Source organism: Gobius niger (assembly GCF_951799975.1).
Source record: "Gobius niger genome assembly, chromosome: 12".
NCBI lineage: Eukaryota > Metazoa > Chordata > Actinopteri > Gobiiformes > Gobiidae > Gobius > Gobius niger.
This window is the reverse complement of record NC_136863.1, coordinates 24,295,845-24,315,472: the sequence shown is the minus strand read 5'-3', so window position 1 is coordinate 24,315,472 and position 19,628 is coordinate 24,295,845. Positions and strand designations below refer to the sequence as shown.

At 41.9% G+C, this 19,628-nt stretch overlaps 1 protein-coding gene across 1 annotated transcript in view; it reads right to left on the bottom strand.

Moving 5' to 3' along the window:
- Window positions 1-19,628, bottom strand: part of lsp1a (lymphocyte specific protein 1 a) — a 34,355-nt gene that overhangs the window by 11,817 nt on the left and 2,910 nt on the right. Inside the window, exons 2-7 of the mRNA XM_079567685.1 lie at window positions 8,775-8,921; window positions 3,671-4,130; window positions 2,412-2,563; window positions 1,967-2,207; window positions 1,676-1,810; window positions 598-641 (exon numbers count right to left, since the gene is read on the bottom strand). Coding sequence (XP_079423811.1) covers window positions 598-641; window positions 1,676-1,810; window positions 1,967-2,207; window positions 2,412-2,563; window positions 3,671-4,130; window positions 8,775-8,921 — 1,179 coding nt within the window. The remainder of the gene's footprint in view (window positions 1-597; window positions 642-1,675; window positions 1,811-1,966; window positions 2,208-2,411; window positions 2,564-3,670; window positions 4,131-8,774; window positions 8,922-19,628) is intronic.

Here is a 19,628-nt window from a genome sequence, read left to right as displayed (position 1 = left end):
ACTACGTGACCCACCGTTTGAGACCAACTCCACATTGGAAGAGACACCAAGGAAAATAAATAAAACAAAAACAAAAAAAAACACTGCCAGTCTGATCCGACCACTGATGAGGGGTTGTCACCGTCAGGAACGTCTCGAAACTAATGGAAATGTATCGTTGGTTGAATCCGATGATAGAAATTGTTCATCTTTCCAGAAATGTTCTGCTGTAATTACATTGTGCCATCAGCCAAGTCCCTCTGCACCCGAAATGATGAATGAAATTTGAACCCCGAATGAGGCCATGGCGTTTGAATAATAGTCCAAATCATGGTTCATTCAGAGCACTGTGATGTTACGTGTGTACAAGCTCAGGTTCTGCATTTGAGACTAATGGCTGAATCCTTGTGTGCATATATTTGCTTTATGACATCTCCTGAGTGTATCCAACTTTTATGGTACTTATTTTTATTGCGTTATTAAGTCATGCAGGAGCACTCAGGGCATATTCAAGCTTCTGTAAAGCACTAAAATGAAGTCCGCTTTTATTTTTATTATGGAAAGGACATAGCAAGTCATCCCACGCACATAGCAGTATTTGACTTTGAACTGGCTTACCTCTTTTTAAGTGATCTGTTGAGGGATTCTGTTCTCTCTGTGATCTGAAATCAACACATAGAAAAAGTCATGCAAATAGAACATTTGCTAAAGGATCAGTGTCTGATTTTCCACTAGTAGGTTAGAAAAAAACCTTTGCAATGGGTTGTGTTTACAATTAATCGTTTGAATTTAACTAGCGGCCTTAATCTCAGTCTGAAAACAGGAAAAATCGGGTACTGTCTCTTTAATACACTAGGATCAGAATATGTTTCATTACCATTGTCAGTTAAGGTTTATCAAAAAACTAGGATTTTCTTTTGGTGCAGTTGTGCAACATTTAACATAAACTAGTTACAAAACAAATAATAGTCTATAAAGGCAAGTATAAACACATTATACTGTACATGTCCCAACAAACTGCGGTATGAATGGTGGATTTACAAATGTACAAAAAGCAGCAGATGTGAAGTGAATAACCTCATAGTCTAAATATAACAGTGACATTGGCAAGTAACAGGTTATTTAGTGTTCATGAGTCTGATGGCAGAGATATTTAGTATTCATAAGTCTGATGGCAGAGTTATTTATTGTTCATGAGTCTGATGGCAGAGTTATTTAGTATTCATAAGCCTGATGGCAGAGTTATTTAGTGTTCATAAGCCTGATGACAGATGCTCATGTCATGTAGATTCGAAGAGTGTATGGTATAAATCTGCATCCCCATCAGTTCAATTGAAGTCCACTCCATTGTGTTGAGCACAAACCAGCGCAGAAGTGCACAGCTGACATGCAGTGTCATGCACACAGCAAACAGTGTCATTTCAATTTTGAATACAAAGCACTCACTCATTTCCCTAAAAAATATCTGCTTTAGATTCTGATAAATCACGCTCAAAGATATTTCACACATGTCATACAGTGAGATCAACACCTTCATGTGGCTCTAGAGTAAATAGTGCAAAAGCCACACAAATGCAAACTTACAGTAAAATAAGACTGAACTGTTCGACTGTAAAGATAGAAAAAAGTTTATATATTGAATTCTGGCAATGGAGATACACAGTTTACAGATCAGGACTTTAGTCTGTGTCGTTACCTTGTGAGTGGGGGTTTTGGGACTGAATGGACTGAACGCTTCGTCTCCTTCACAGGACGTACTGAGGCTCTTCATCCTCTCCGCCGCCTCCATCCTCCTCCTCTCAATCTCCTCCTTCATCCGCCTCTTCTCCTCCTTCCGACACAAATTGAACAGGTCAGTGGAACTCTTGGCTTCACGTGTCCAGCTTTATTATCTCGTAATAATCTATGTTCATCTACAGATTAACTATAGAGCTTCTGCGCTTGGACCCATCTCAATTAAGGCTATAGATAGAAATATTGAGCAGACCTCCTCTTTGGCCTGTCGGTCCTGCTCCTCCCGCCCCCTGCGCCTCTCCTCTTCCTCTCTGACGCGGCGTCTCTCCTCTCGCTTCCTCTTCAGCTCCTCCAGCTCCTGCTCGGCCTCGGCCTGCCTCTGCCTCAGCTGCTCCATCTCCTGGCTCTCCTTCTCCTGGAGCCCGCGGCGGATCTTCTCCAAGCGCTGCTCTGTCTCCAGGATGGCCTCGCTCTCCTCCGGCTCTGCGGCCCGGCTACAGGGAACAAGCAAAGGAGGCTCATTTACCGTCCGAGGTAAGTTTAAGTTTACAAGCTTCACAAACTGATTCACAGTTTCCGACAATGCCCTGGCCGAGGAAGAGCAAAGGAACAGATCCACTCTTCTTTTGGTCACCAGCAAATTGTCTTCCTCCTCCACAATTCTCTATTGACAATTAGGTGGTATAGACTGGACTCACTTTATGGAACGTCTGGTCCAGCTGGTGGTGTTGCTGACACGGGACGCTTTCTCTTGAGGCGAAGCGTCTCCATTTGAGTTCACGTGTTTGGGCTCCTGGTTCGGGACGACTCTGGACGCGTACGATACTTTCACTTCTTTTCTTTTTTCAGCCTGTGGATAGTGAAAACACATTAGCAACGTTTGTACTTGTCTGGGTTTTATCCTTTCAACATTCATGGATAGAGCTGCGTTATTGGTCAGTCTTCCCCCGATTGTGTGAGAGTAACAGCTCAATGTTTGGAGGGGGATCGTAGACTCTGAGGAGCTAAATGGTACTGCAGTGGAAAACATTAATTTGTTTGTTAAGCTGAGATCTATTCAGAAACATATGTCCCATGAATTTCTTAAAGGAATAGGCCACCGTTTTTACATACTAAAATATGTTCTTACCTCAATTTACACGTGTTAATATATCCCCGTCTGGTCTTTGTCCGTGCGCTCTGTCACGCAAACGGAGCACATACGCAGCCTCTCCCACATGTCACATAGCTCCGAAAAAGCTCACGATAGAAGCTACCAAGCTCTTCCACGTGTTCCCTATTTAAATAAAGTTACGTGAAGTGTTTTCATGCGAAGTATATTTACACAGAAATGTAAAATGTCGATTTTATAAGCAAATAAAAAGGGGGACTATATTGTGAGGCGTAATGATACGAGGAGTAAAATGTCCACGCAGTAACTCCTAAAGACTTCCCCCGCTCACTTCCGTCAATAACCTTTAGGAGTTACTGCGCGGATGTTTTGCTCCTCGTATCATTACGCCTCACAATATAGTCCCCCTTTTTATTTGCTTATAAAATCGACATGTTACATTTCTGTGTAAATATACTTCGCATGAAAACACTTCACGTAACTTTATGTAAATAGGGAACACGTGGAAGAGCTTGGTAGCTTCTATCGTGAGCTTTTTCGGAGCTATGTGACATGTGGGAGAGGCTGCGTATGTGCTCCGTTTGCGTGACAGAGCGCACAGACAAAGACCAGACGGGGATATATTAACACGTGTAAAGTGAGGTAAGAACATATTTTAGTATGTAAAAACGGTGGCCTATTCCTTTAAAAGCCCTGGGTTCTCCCTTGTTTCCTATTTGCGAAGCCTTTCTTCTAATAAATATTTATGTTTGTGCCACATTGCCTGTTAGATAGACATAGTATATGAGTAGAAATGGTGGCATAGTCATTTCCTCTGTCAGCGGTCTTATCAGGAGAACTCCATACCTCTGTGTTTGGTCTGTGGCTCTTGTGGCTCTCCCCCTCCCTCTTCGTCACCTCCGCTCTCTTCCTCCTCTCCTCTTCCTCTCTCGCGCTCTCTTGTTCGGCCTGCTCCTCTCGCTCCCTCTCCCTCCTGGCCCGCTCGGCTCTCACTGCTGCCTCCTGCCTCTGCTTCCTCCTCTCCATCTCCTGCCTCTCCAGCTCCTGTTTCTGCAGCCGGGAGGCGGTGAGGGACGTCTGGCCGCTCCCCCGGATGGTCCCCTGCCCCGTGTTGGGATCATTCTCCTCCTCTTCCTCCTCTTCGGCTCCGTTGTGCTGTTGCTGCTGCTGCTGCTGGTGCTGCTGGTGGTGGTTCAGCTCTTGTTGACGCTGCTGCCTCTGTCTCTCCCGCCGCTGGGTCCAGTCACTGAAGCCCTCGTCTTCCTCCAGAGAGGGGGAGCTGCTGGGCTTGTAGCTGCCGTCCAATCTGAGAGGAGATGAAAGCAGGTAGGAAGTCATCGACAGCTGCCACGCTTTTGCATCTCAACAGAACATTGGTTTTCGAACCGTAGTATGTGTAGCACTGTAAGTACTTGTGCTTCTTCAATAGAAACTCAGGATCATCTGCAATAATTACACTAGTTGTGTAAATGGCTTCTCCCAGTTTTTGCCCATTACAGTCCTAATTTAGACTGTTTTAAACCTGGATTAGTCCAGATTTGTTCTTGATCTAGGCCTCGCAAGTCAATGGAAGGTCAAATATTTAATGAGGTAGTACATGGCAAGTTTGAGAACCACTGGTTTAGTTCATTGTTGTATAGTTGTATAAAGAAGACAAAGCTTCAGACACTATTTTGAGTAAGAACTTACAAATATTGACTTAAAGAAGAACTACTGTAAGTAACTTGTTTACCTTACTAAATCCGTTTCGTAGTCCATCTGGGAGTAATACAAGTAGTAATGGAATGATTGGGGGGTCTTTCATCTCCCCCGGTGTCTCTGGCCATAGACTCACAATTGCAACTTTCCTGCCTCCGGGTCGGAGCACCAATACACACTAATAGAATCACGAAGAAGAAGCTAGCAGGCTAACGTGCAAAGCTAACTTTGGGCTAGCACCACTTAAACAGTATTTACAGCCAAGTTTGAGTTTAAAAAAAACGATCTCCATTGTGTAATGGGATGGACAATATCCCTCTCTCTCTTTGTCTTTTCTGTCAGCGTAGTATTTACTTTCACGGACAATTAATGAGTAAAAAAACGCAGCATGCTACGACACCTGCAGTGGCGCTTATGGCCTCTAGGGCAAAAAGCAATACACTATGAGCTTATTACTGACATATTGTATTAACACGATTTTCCTACTTTATTTTTTGGGTAATATTTACTCAGTATGGATGTTTAGAGGTAATTTATCTCAACATTAGCATGTACGTGTGAAAGAAGTGACATTGGAAAAGCAGTCGTGTAAGACCAAGCCTTCATTATGAAATGGTAACAAAACCTTCTTTGCACATTGTGTCTGTATTTTGGCCTTGCAGATAGACAGTATAGACAAACTACTTAATCATGAAGGGATTAAGTGATATTCAACTCCATACACCTTCAAGTTGCACAGTCAAAGTCAAGTTTCTATTGAAGGTTTGTGACTTGACCCGATCTGTAAATGAGGTTTTAATAAATCTCGGTATCATTGGCTTCTGAACCGCTTGTGTTCCCAGGGGCTGCCCAAAAGGAATTCACCCTCCTGCATTCCCCACATGATTAAGACACAACTGCCCCAGTGCATCATGGGAGTCCCTCTTCTAAGAGTTAATCAACCACAAGGAGCAGCTCTGTTTATGTTTCCATGTGCCAACGCCATGATCCGTGAAGTGCACTGAAACTGACGGGCTAGTGACAGGTGTGCTATGGATACTGGCAAAGAGGGACGTCTGTAACCATTGGACACCTGCCATGAACTAAATGGACACTTTAAGTTTGTCCATTAGAAGCATTTGTAGGTCGTTTAGCAACACAACTGAGGAGGATGTCCAAAGCCTTCAAGAAGGTACACTATTAAGTAATCATGTTAACGTTTGTTACTTAAAGGCACACTGCGTAACATTTTCGATTATACCGTTGCCAGCAATACAATATGATCCTAATGAGCAGCTAGACACAGATGATGCTATTTTTGCTGTGGGTAATCAAAGAATGAATTTGGATGAGGACCTAACCTATTTAGATCGCACATTTGGCTGTCTTTAATCAACATCTCCATGGAGACGAGCTGGAGACGTCCCCGCTCTCAGTAAAGTTTACAGTCAGGTCTGAGGAGATGTGACCCGCTGTTTGGTTTATTTTTCAATGATGAAACTAACTACAATAAAATAAATGCTTGTATTGTTTTCTGTTTATTGGGTGAAATGTTACGCAGTATGGCTTTAAAAGGTGCATTATTGTTATTAAGGCACTTTTTATGCAACTTTTTATGTGGGGGAAAAAAAAGTTGATATTTGTGCATATTTGACCTTGTATTGCACCAATGCACCTTTAAAGAAAATATAAGTGGTTAATGGCAGTTGTGGACACCAACAAAAGAGAACTTCTAAATCAGAGGCCAATTGTACTGACTTTTCTAATAGCGGGGTAGATGGTTGATTGGCCAATTTTTTTTTTCATGGTCCAAAGACCACGGGCTGAACATCTTGATCGAGGCCCAAAGTAAAGCACCACTTTCTCAATATCCCCAATTTTTAAGGAATTGGTGGTATTTCCACCCCTGTCATATATGCCAGGGGTGGGTCACATATGCTGGCCACTTTGCTGCCCTCTGTCTCTCCATGCTCCATTCACTCCCTTCCATACTGACTTGTCGTGTTTCAAACTTGTCGTTTGTTTTATCAAATAAAAACAAATTAATTACAAATAAATTAATGAATCAATATGAATTGATAATGACATCTAATATATCGTCAAAAAGGGAATTGTGCAAATAAGGATTAACGCCCAATTGTGGCAATATCACTCTGATGCCCTCCACAATATAACTTAAAACAATCTTATTGACGTTGCTCTCTTCTCAATAGATATTAAGACATATGCCCTTCCCATAACAAACTGATCTGAATGACTAATGTCCAGTAAAGAAAAGAAAATGATCCTGAACATACCATGCACTTTCCTGCAACAGTTTTATAAATAATACATGCTGTAAGTTTCAGACTGAACGCAGTAAACCATCACGGTCACTGTGTTAGTTTGACTCAACTTTCAAACAAAGAGGGATTTTGCGAGATTTTTGCTCCACCACAAGAAACACTTCATATCTGGAATCAATAAATGGCCCCGCGTCAAACTTCACATCGTTTTTCAAGCGCCATCTTTAAACAAACATGCAAAAATGTGACCCCTGAGCTTTGGAGGCAGAAACACTGCTACATTACGACGCTCATGTCTTAGCCAAAAGTGTTTCCACAATTACAGGGTTAACGTGTCCCCAGCTCTCGTGCAGCGGTTGGTGTTTTCGTTGAGGTGATGGAGCGGAGGTGTTGGAAGCTTCAGCTCATAATTAGCACTTCTGAAATCACAAGTTTTGACTCCGTGGTGTTTTCTTTTTTTCTCTCTCTCATGGCGGTTGTAAACATTCCTGCGTGCTTTGGTAATGAGAAGCCAGCTGTGCGCCTGTCCTCACATCTGTGCCGCGGGCCAAAGACGGTGGGGTCCCGATGGAAAGATTTGCTTTATGTAATGAAACATATAGCAGAGGAAAGCAGGCGAACTGCGGTTAATAACGCTGCGATACTAATCTTCTGCAAATATGACTAATTTTTATATACAATTGGATTGTGAGAATAATGTGGATATATATGAGTCTGACTCTGACCCTTGCCAACATCTGTAGTCTTGTGTATGACACAAATGGGACATAACATTAAACATTGTTGAATGATAGCCGCACAAAACTAAAATGTCTCTCATTTTGTGCAGCCCTATTAAATGACTAAAATATAACCTTATACTGTAGTCCGGGAGCCAGACCCCCTCCTCAGGCATATTTTTGCTACCTTTTCCAAACTAGTATATTTCTATAGAGCATACCCTGGGTCATTACCAGTGGGGACCCCCCATTGCAACTCGGCCCCGGTCGGCTGTGGGACCCCAAAAACCACTTAAACGGGAAAGGCTTCAGACGGAACTTTGTGATTCTATCCAAAGTAGTGCTGTGGTCACATACAGAGTCACAGATGAATGAAATTTAGAACAAAGAACGCTGACATGATGAGGAACAAAGGAATATGACAGATATTGCCAAAGTCACAATACGATACGAATGCCGATACAGAGTTCACGATATGATACGAATTGAGTTTTTTATTATGCTGATTAAGCTCAGCGTGAAATGTAAGCCTTTTATTGGAGTAGTGCATGTTGTGATACGTTCTGAATAAAGACTCTGGTTAGACAAACATATAGTATTTGCGTACCACAATACAGGTGCCTCGATACGATACGATACGATATGATACATACTGTCACGTACTCCATAACAATGTATTGCCAGTACAGCCCTAATAGTTTATACCTCTACAAACAATTTATGCAATTCTTGTATTAGTTCAGCAGTTCATACTTCAGTCTTCTCTCCTGCTGCTGGACGTGTTTACTGAATAACTCTAGGAAATAAATCGCAGAGAACGTTTATGCGCAGTTCAGTTGCGAGCTAATAACTTAAACGATCGGGTCCCGGTTGTAACATTGTATTAATGTAGAGCCTGAAACGTGGACAGAAATGGGTCAGGCAGGACACAAAGCAAACAGGGACCACATATGGGCTCGGGACGATGGATGAGGAGACTAAAACTTTGTAGCGTTCCAAATTTAAAGTCACACGCTCACGGACTCTCACAGGAAGTCGTCTGACATGAAGTGAAATTGTGAAAATGTTGTGGATTTGATCGCTTCCTGTAATCCCATGCTAACACGCTCCAGGAATTTGGGACCTGTTTGATCTCTTCTGACGCTGAAGAAAAAACAAAAAAACCACTGCAGACAAAACCCAAAACTTGTATAACTTCAAAGCCTATAGTAATGTTAGATTCATCAATAACACAGTACAAATATGATGTAACTCGGCTGTGTCACTCACTGGCTGTCCTCGGTGGGCGTGTCACTTTCTGGAGACTCCCCCCCCTGCACCGAGCCGCTGTCCTGGAACCTCAGCTCCTCACGCGCCCTGCGCCTGCGCTCCCTCTCCACCTCCTCAGCATCCTCTATGCTCCTCTGGGCTGTCAGTCTGAGCAAACACAGGACAGAGCACACTGGGGTTAGCAACAATACGGCAATGATGACAATACATAATCTCTGAAAATCCATTGGAACGTGAAACCACAGTGCGGAACAATACAGGTTCAAGCGCAATGAGTGTTTGCTTCAGAAAGAGGAAAGCTGGTGATGTCCCGCTCCAAGTCATGAAATCTCTAAATCTCTAAGCAGGATCTTTACCAAAGGCTAAAGAGAAATGTATTATTATAATGTTTTTATCCATTCTGGGGGGAACGTAACCAGTTACAATGGATCTCTGGCGAGTTGAAAAAGCTGGTTAAATGGAAAGATTTACATCAGTTCCAGGAAAAACCTCTAAGCCAAATCGAAAGGCTAATCAGCGCCCGCTAAGAGGCAGAGTATTTGCTATGGCGACCCCAGAAGAGAAAAGCCAAAAGAACCAAAGCATTAATCCAGTTCATTAACTTTGACTGTTAGTTATTAGCCAGAAATAACCGCACTTTTAAAGGAACAATTTGGAAAGTTTTACAATGGAGAGAGTGCGTAGGCGTGGCGGGGAACATCTGCCGAGCCTCACGAAAGAAGTGAAGCTGGTGTTTACCGTGAGCGTAAACAACATGTGCTGCTCACGGCAAGTCCATATGACATCACTGTGTCTAATACAAACACCGCTTATCTTTATTTACATCGGCAAACAGAGATTTCTATAAGCAACCGGCCACTCAGACACTTGTATGGCAAAATATTGGTGCATATTGGTCATTTTTATAGTTTCAACTCAATCACCGTTATCTACAAAAAAAAAAAAAAAGGACACAAAACAAACACTATGTTGTATAGAGTTACCACCAAAACCCACAACATTTTGATTGAAATTAACAGTATTTTCTGTTTAGGTTTCTGTTGTGTGCAGTCTCATCAAATGAATTGAAACAAGATCAAGTAAGACTAAGAGGTTGCAATACTTGTTATGCGATTATTATGCGATACTCTGATCGTTGACTGTATTGTGTATTTGCTTACACGACGTACTGAAACATGCTTCCTACTTTTATTATCAATCCATCATGCTTGTTATTGTGAGGTCTGCATTTGTCTTGAAAACATCTGAGATGACAAAAAGCCTGTGAAAACCTCAATCCAGATGGGAACTTGAGCTGGTCACATGTTTTTTGTTGTAGTGATTGATCAACCAGAACCAGAACGAAGCTTCAGCGTTAACCTGAGGGTTTCTTGCAACAGGAAGTCAAAGGCTCTAGTCAACCATTTCTAAGGAGCTCGAAGACACAACAAACCGGGCCCTCGTAGACATTTATCAGCAGCTCAAGCCTCTAAAGACCAGGTTCCATTGAAGAGAAGTGCTAGCGATTCTAATAGTGTCCCAACTTTACCTGATTTGAGCTTATACCTATCGTCCAAAACCACTGGACTAAAGGTTCGATCAGCTCCATATGGACTGAGCGATCATGTTACAGCCCTCGCATCTGAGTCAGACCTGATAGGCCCCATCTGCTCTGCCTTCTCTCTCCTCTCTCCGGGAGAGAGTTCCAAGTAGGTGGGATGTCCTGTGACCTACGACCCTTAGTACAGATAAAGCTTTCATCCAACAGTAACAAGCTGCAGCACCCCACCTCACTGTGAGTCAGCAGAAACAAACACAAGAAGTGAGTTTAAACACGCTCTGACAAGATCGTAGGTTGAGCGCTGACCACTCAGCCACCATGGACAATCTGGATTCGAACCAACGTCCAGTTATATACGTCCCTTCTACATCACATGCTACCCCAGTAAGGGTCATGTTAATAGAAAGGCCATTGTTATTTACGCTGAAGCCAATTACAAAGACATTTAAAGAGCTGAGTTTTGCCAAAGTTGCCCTCCAACAATTAATTCATGGTTCATCTGACTCACAGATTGTGTCATTTTGGCGTCAAGAATTCTTTTGGTCAAATTTCACAAAGATTTGGCATCTTTACCGACGATTAACTGGTTCTGTTCTGGCTAAAAGAAAAACATAAAAGTAACTTCAACTCGCACTTTTCCTTTTCAATGTGCCAAAAGCCTGCATTTCATCATTCTTTTTGGTTAACCAGAAATTCATATGACATTGACATCATTCAAAGCAATCTGTTTCTTATTAAGTGCTGTTCATTAGCCACAGCGGGTCGAGCACTTTTCAATCTTATCCATGTCTGTACAATTTCTCTTATGTTGGCGATGCATGAAGGTCTTCAAAGTCTCTATGTCAAAGTATCGCTCAAAAGGGCCTCTCCCACACCACCCCTTTGTGACAATGGAAAAATGTCAAAAGGTCATGGAAAGATGAGAAGGAAAATTCCCAAAGACAGGGAGAAGATCCCACTCGGTTCTGCGCAGTAAACAGTAGCAGATGTGCGGGGAAAAGTAAAATAAAGCCGCTCAGAACTGAAAATGTAGTTATTGTTTTAATAGCGGATAATAGCAACACAATGCTATCAGTGACTTCCTGCGTCTCCGTGTGTCCTTCCTGTGGGTCGGGTCAGGTGACCAAACAGGAAGTGAAAGAGGAGGAAGTAGCTGGCGAGGCCTGGACACAGCTGGACGCAGGTCAGATTGTGTATTTCAGCAGGGATGAACCAAAAAGGAGTTGTGCGTAGACAATGCAAAGAGAGTTCAAAAGTGTCTCGTGATATTGGCTACAACAGTGGCAAAGAATACCGTTCATTTAGCCACAATATGAACTAAAGGAAGCAAATATTATGCATAATTGTGGCTTATACACCTGTGCTACATTGGTTTGGGTCTTAAAAGGGACTATACGGAGTTTAAAAATGTTAAAAACACTACATGTTAGAGCAATGTCCTAAAGTGTAGTATGAGCTCAGACCTATTCATCACAACTGCCTCTAAAATCCTGTCACTCAAAAAGTCATGCACAGGCTTATTATAGAAGGTACAGTTGCACGTATGACCAGAGGTGGCAGTAATGAGTATAAAATGACCAACTTGCATCTAGCCCCTTTAAAGTTCAGCTAGCGCACCCTCTGCTGGTAGTACGGGGGATTAAACATGGTCAAAACAGTATGCAAGCCTCCATTTTGACTGCTAACAAAGAGATTAAAGCCCTTCAGCTGTAGGAGAAACAAAAAGGAAACAAAAGGGAAACTACATGGCTAAAGTCTCAAAAACGTGAATTTTGAAAGACATGCCCCTTTAAAGGTGCATTATGCAACTTTTTATGCGAGAAAAAAAAGTTGATATTATGTATTTTGACCGTGTAGTGACACAGTGGCTGTATGAGTGGTCAGCATGGTGCCTTTACTTTCAATCACAGTGGTGTCTAGGACGCTCCAGGATCAATTGTTTGTCAGGTTTTCTCTGCAGATGAACCCTCTCTCCAGAAAACCTACAAAACAATCGATCCTGGAGCGTTGTAGAGACCACTGTGGCCGAAAGTAAAGGCGCCATGCTGACCACTTATACAGCCACTGTGTCACTACAAGGTCAAATACACATAACATCAACTTTTTTTTCTCGTATAAAAAGTTGCATAATGCATCTTTAAATTATACGAATTATAGATTTTCATATCACGCTCTACAGATCCTGTATGCAAAAAATAGAAGGCATTCTGTATTCTGTACCATCTATCTATGGTCTTAAAAAAACCCTAGATAGACAGTTTCGGTCTTGGCAAATTGACCATGTCCGTGTATGTGTGGAGAGTTGGTTCAGCGGATCGTGTGGTGAAAGATGCCTCCTCTGCCCTCTCATTTCTCTTCCTCTCTGTCCTCATCGAAGGAGGATTCTGTCATCTTTGGCTCCGGGACAAAACTCCTGATTCAGACAAAAATGACTCATGTTTTGTAAGTACCAGGATTAGCTCTGTTTCCTCTTTACCCTCCTGGTTTTAAGGTCTGCAATCTTATCGAAACCATTTCACTGACTCGTGTCATCTAATCACAGTATAAAGTCAGCAGCTTGTAGAATACATGGCTGGCCTGCGCTGCAAATGGGGTTACATTTCCTTTTCGGATAGCTGCAACCCAGGACCTTTTTGCTTATTTTGCTTACTTACTCAGAAGTCACAGTATTACTGACTTTTTTTTAGCATATTGGTTTTGCTCAGCAGTAGTCGTTCTTTTTGTTTGGCTAAAAAAAACAGGAACAAGATCTAACCTGTTGCACTTCCCAAGGTTTCTAGGATGACAAAAGTGCCCTTAAGCCTCTGCACTGACGTTAGCATATGGTGGTGATGACACACCTGCACTGCGAACCAGCCACTCAGAACTATCAGAGCGTGAGATCGAAGGGAAAAGGGACCCGCGGTTCAGGGACACACAGACGATGAGGTCAGCTACTCGGATGATATTATATTCTGTGGCTGCGCTGTGGACGCAGGCCCAGTGTCCAGACCTGAGGGATTACTGAAAGAGTATGTCCAAGTTGGTGAAGGTTCAAGGAGTTTGCGAAGTTTGTAGAAAGTGAACAGGAGAAGAAATGTCCGTAGTGATTTGAAAAGCCTGAGCTGTCCTTTCAAAACACTGTTCATTGAATATGAAATGGTGTCCTGCTTTGGAATGCATACCCACTATGCAGTGTTAGCAGGATGTTGAGGTTGGATCAAGTCTTTTGAGATGAGGATTGATGCGAGTAGAACCTCATTTTTGTGATTTGTTATGACACAGAAGGTATAGGATCTACAGTGTATGGAGTAATCTACAGTCTTTCCAATGTCAGTACACAAGGCAAACTGACATGTACTAAATGACACAAAACTAAAGATGAAAGTGCATTAATTAGTGAGAGGCTATAGTTCTTCATCAGTAGTTCCAAAAGTAGGATCCGGAGCCCACTGGGTATTAAAGAAAATTGAGCTTGAACTAAGAAGTAGATGTATTAATTACTTCAGATTTTATTCTACTTGACATTGTAGGCTTTAAAAGATAAATATATATTTGGAGTAGTGTAAATTCTTGTGGGCAGTCCACCATGGGCTCTTGGAACTGACAAGAGTGGTGGCATACTCAAAACATGCACTGAAAATGGAATTACTACTGGACTAATACTACTACCACCATGCCTACTACTTCTACTGTTACATCTAGTTGAACCACTGCCGCTGCTGTAAGTAATTGATGTAATTTAAGCAACCATATTAGTTAAGTGAGAATCCTCAAAGCTCATTTAAAGGTGCATTATGAAACTTTTTATGTTATTTAAAAAGTTGATATTTGTGTGTATTTGACCTTAGTGACCAGCGGTTGTATGAGTGGTCAGCATGGCGCCTTTACTTTCCATCACAGAGGTCTCTAGGACGCTCCAGGATCAAGTGTTTTGAAGGTTTTCTCTGCTCACCAGACAACCTACAAAACAATTGATCCTGGAGCGTTGTAGAGACCACCCTGATTGAAAGTAAAGGTGCCATGCTGACTGCTCATTTAACCGCTGGGTCACTACAAGGTCAAATACACACAAATAACTTTTTTTTTCACATAAAAAGTTCCATAACGCACCTTTAAGCCACATGTCAAAGTATCTAGAGACTTTTAGTGAAGATAGAACTGTAAAACATTTCCAGCTTCTCAGCCTAACAGGAAACTACAGAGTGTTTGCCTGCAGCTCATCAGTTACTTACTTACTGTCGCTTTGTCAGAGATTATAAGCCATTAAACTCCATACACACGGTGTTCATTTCCACCATGAAATAAGATTTCCTTACTATCACGATCATGATGTTTATAAAAATAGCCATTATGCTCTCAGCTGGTGGTCTGCCTCGGTCTGTTTCCGCAATTAGTTCACTTCATAGCGAAACACGTACGTCATCTGATCACATCATAGGAATCAGAGCACAGCCTATTTCCACAACAAAGTGGATGAAAGCCATGCACCTGGCAGCCTCACCTCAGCCACATGTTGTCAGTCTACTAATTTACTACTGCCGGAAAACGGGCGAAAGAGACGTTCGCTGCTGGGAAGGGTATAAAAAGCACAAAAGCGTTTCAATTTCAGCGGCTCTGTTGTCTGCGCACACATGCTGTCATTGGGTGGATGTCTTGGTTGACTGACATGCTAATAACACGTTTCCTCACAGAGACTGGAGACTGGAAGCAGGCACATGGTTCAATGAAGTCACCGTTGTGTTGAAACACGTTAAAGGTGGGGGGGGGCATCCGAGATCACAAACATCCATGAAAGAAAAAAATAATGCAGGTATGTCTGAAGGGAGGCAAGCGAATGGAAAGTGCTGTGGTGACAAACTGACTCAGGGATAATGAGAGGGCCGAAGCTCGCTTTGATTTAAAACTAGGAAGGCTTCGTTAAAAGGTAGGAAACATGAGGCGCGCACTCGTTAAAGCGCTACGTTCACAACTCAGGTAGCAAAAGGTAAAACGGATCCAACTCAACCTTGTTCGCCATGAGGGGTCAGCTTTACCAACTTTCTCCATGGACACTTAATTTGAAAGTGCCAAGGAACTCCAGAAGCTTCAAGTAAAACAGGCCTGCAATGGCACTGATATCAAGGTCACTAGAAAGAGCATTTAACCAAGAAGTAGGAGCCCGAGTGTCCAGACAATGTAGTTTTGTACTATGCTGTTAATGGGCTCCATGACTACTGACAGAAGATCAATAGTTGAAGCTCTTGATACTTAATGATTGTGACATATAGGGATAGAAGCTAGGCAGAAGTCTAAGCGTTATCTTAAAGCAGTACTAAGTAACTCTTGCCCCTAGAGGCCATAAGCGCAACTGCATGTGTCGTAGCAAGTTACGATTTTTTAACGTATTAATTGTCTTGGAGAGTAAATACTACGCTGACAGGAAAGGCGAAGGGAGAGAGGGATATTGTACATCCAATTATACAATGGAAATATTTTTTTTCACTCAAACTTGGCTGTAAATACTGTTTAAAGTGACGTTAGCTCGCAGTTAGCTTTGCCCGTTAGCCTGTTAGCTTCTTCTTCTTCGTGATTCCATTAGTGTGTATTGGTGGCTCCAATCCGGTGGCAGTCAAGTTGCAAACATGGTTTTCTGCCCAGAGACACCAGGGGGAGATGAAAGACCCTCCAATCATCCCATAAACACTTGTATTACCCCCACAGGGACTACAAAAAGGATTTATTAAGGTAAACATGTTACTTAGTGCTGCTTTAAAAGTTGTAAGACAAAGCATTTCCACTTGTTCCTGCCTCAAAATGTTAGCCTTGCAATTGTCAACGCCAAAGCAAGCACTATATATTGCTATATTGATGCTGTAATTTCGTACACGCACTCATTTGGATGGACAGATAACTAAACGGAAATGGCTTACTAACCACTGTCTATCTTATCGCAATCGCTGTGCTGCAATCTATGTTAAGACTCTTTTGCAGCACTTTAACCCAAACATAGAATATAAAATGAATACAGGATTAATAGAATAAAATATTGTGCATTTGTTTATGTAGTTTTGTAGTACTTTTTGTGATAAAGCAACAGTAACCTGGAATGTTCCGCAGTGTGGCTTTAGCAAGAATATAAAGACATTTGGAAGCTATGATAGCGACAATCAATTGCAGTTCATCCAACGAGCACAGATTCAAAAGAGACCTCAAATTGTCAAACGAAACCGTCTCTGGACATTGTCTGCATGATTGAAGAACTTTTGTCCTCGCCAAACAAACAGACGGACTTGTGTTGTTTAGTTTAAGATGTGTTGGTCAAACATGGATTGGACCAGAAGAAAGCAGCGCTCTGTGTTTCCAAATTTTTCCCAAATCCAAACATTCTAGGGTTTGAAGCTCGGATCAGAAAAAACCTTGGGACGTAGGCGTGCTATTTGTAGCTGTTTAACAAATATAACACGCATGATCAGCATTTTCCAAGGTTATGAAAGTCCTTCAGTTTCACCAGAATAGTAATGTTGGGGGAAACATGTTGGAAAGTTGGAGATACTTTTCATGTGTAATAACTGGTTTGGATAATCCTGTTGGATTAAAGCAACAGTGATGTAATATCGAACGCTGCGCAGCTTCAAATTACAAGCTTTGAAAATGACCTTGAATGTCGAGTGGTTAAGGCTTTGTACATGGACACAGAACACTGCTTCAACCTCAGTGTCATGGGTTTGAATTTGCTGAATGTCTCTCCTCACCTCTTTTAACCCTGGGCTGTCTTTGTCTAATAAAGCCTATGGACCAAACATGTTTTATTGCTGACACAAGGCACGGGACAACTAGCCAAAAGCAGGTGGATTTCTATTTTTACTCCGTCTAGCCTCTTTGGCCAAGTGACTTTTATTCCAAGATCGTCTTTAAGTCTTGAGATTGAGAGTACACTTTTTTTTCCGACACAACAGGAACATAATAAGATGAAAACCTCCATGATGACATCGACTGCCAGCTGTCTCCATCTCTTTCAGGTCTTACGGATAAAATCCCACCTTGAAACAGGAAACCTCGCGTGTTTACTTTCCCTCATGTGCTCTTAATGCAAGGCGGCCTGAGGAGGCATGGGCTTCGGGGTCTATATGCACCCTCCTCCTCCTGGGGCATTCCTCAGTTAGTCCCTTATCTGGCCCTATCGTAAACAGTGAGGAGAGACGCTCATGCGTGGGGGATCTAAGGGGCAGAGGTCACGATGGATGGTTTATGTGTGAGTCTGTGCCTCCTGGAGATGACATCAGTGCCGGGGAGGGTAAGCTCGGACCAGGTGGGGCTGTAAAGGCCGAAATCTGGATGAACACTCAACAAAGAAAAATGTTCAAAAGGTAAAAAAATATGTGTTTCTCTTTTGAATTTCTTTTGTACATTCATGAAAAAAGATGTCTTCTTTTGTTGATGCTAATGTTAGCGTAGGAAAGTACACTTTTTGGTTTGCGTGGTTTACACTCGGTGAAATGGTAGAAACTAAACTTTTTGCAATATTTGTGTACGCCAATTATCCTTTTTAGCTCGATTTATACTGATTCTGATGAAGAGTCTCCACTGTGAGAGCAATGAAGTTTTATTTAATCTACTAAAACAACCCAGTGCAGATGACGGCTGAAGAACCTTTGCCTACTATAGATCTAGATGGCATCTCTGGAATCGCCCATCTATGGTCATGTTTGAAGCAGTTGTGGGGGAAAACAAAGAGAAAATGTTTTACTTTCTACAACTACTCCAAAAAGTACTTTAACAAATGCTGAATTATGAATATCATTTTCTAGCTCAGTACAAAGCATTATCACCTTTCACCAAATGTCACATTATTCATGTAATACGAATAGATTCACAAGTTTAAACAAGCGAAGGCCCACATAAACCCCCCCAAAAAAAACAGAAGCAAAGAAAAGCCATTATATTGTACATTGTCCTTTGTATTGTCTTGTTTGTTCGGCTTTACAGGTATTACAGAGGTTTAGGCAGTGACATCATGCTTCACCTTGGAAACACTTTTTGGCCAAACACTCTCATTGTTGCAGAGTGCATTAAGGAGCTGTTTTGATTAACTTCCCAGCCAAGATCCAAGGGAAGTGAGAGAACACTGTGTAAGCCTTTTGATATGATCTAATCGTTTTATTTTTCACATATTTGAGAAGCTACAAATGTGTTGCACTGGGCATTATTTGGAATTTGTTTGCTATGGAGTCGTCACGTGTACTGCCGTGTGTGTGTGCCACAAAAACACCTAGTAAAAGTGGATAGTGCGCTAAAACCAGTGTGAACTTAATATTGAGCCTGCTCCTAATTAGACAAGGCCATGTGTAAAACAGCTGGGAACAAATAGAGTGAAACTTTAAAGCTGGTTACAAGTCTGCTAATTTGCAAGAAGTGGAAGTTGATCTAAATTCACCAAAAGGCAACAATGAGACGTGAAAGTGCTGGTTTTGAAGATGATCCAATCCTTTATTATAGTTATGCACTTTACTTGAGGCATTCATTAACAGGTTTGAGACCAATTTTGTAATCACTGTTGAAAAGTATCTTTCTCATATTGGCTAACTCTTGATCTGAATTGATATTTCTATTCTCGCTCCCTTTTCTCTTAACTAGTTTATGACTGAGATTTTAGATGATTTGACCAGTTAGCAACTTGCAGATGTGTTTTGTAAGGAAGTAAGAGTGATGCTTTATGACAGCCACAGATAATTAGGCTTCGTGAATACTTGATTTCTTTTAAAAGACATTTACAAAGCATTTCATATTATTTTTTGACAGCTAGGGGTCGTATTGGTTCAAGAGACAGGGATTTTACAATTACAGCATCTATTTTAGTGGAAGATTTGGTGTCTATAGGGGCCATTCTAAGTGCGATGTCCTCACCACGGTGTGAGAAGAACTCAATGAAGTAACTCTTTATTGTGAAAAATTAACCACTTATTTGTTTCCAGGAGAAGATTGTGAAATGTTTAAAAGTGTTACCAAACGATGCAGCGTCAAATCCATTACAAAACTTAAGATGACGCAAAGACTTACCATAAAGTCGGGACAAATTCCTAATATTTCCCAACGCTATAAGCGAGTCTGTGTCCCGGAGCCGCAGACGTCATGTAGTGTTTGGTGAATGATGTAATGCTTTCCCTCGGGCTGGTGCCATCTGCTGAGTGGACTGAATCAGAGCGGGACGCGCCTCTTATTACAGCTGTTATCTGTCCCATAACTCACTGTGAGTCACCCCAAAAAGTTTACAATAACGGCTCTCAGCAAGGGGCGTCTCGACGGGAGTCAAAGCCAATGACGCGTCCATATGTGTTCAGACTAATCGATAAGTC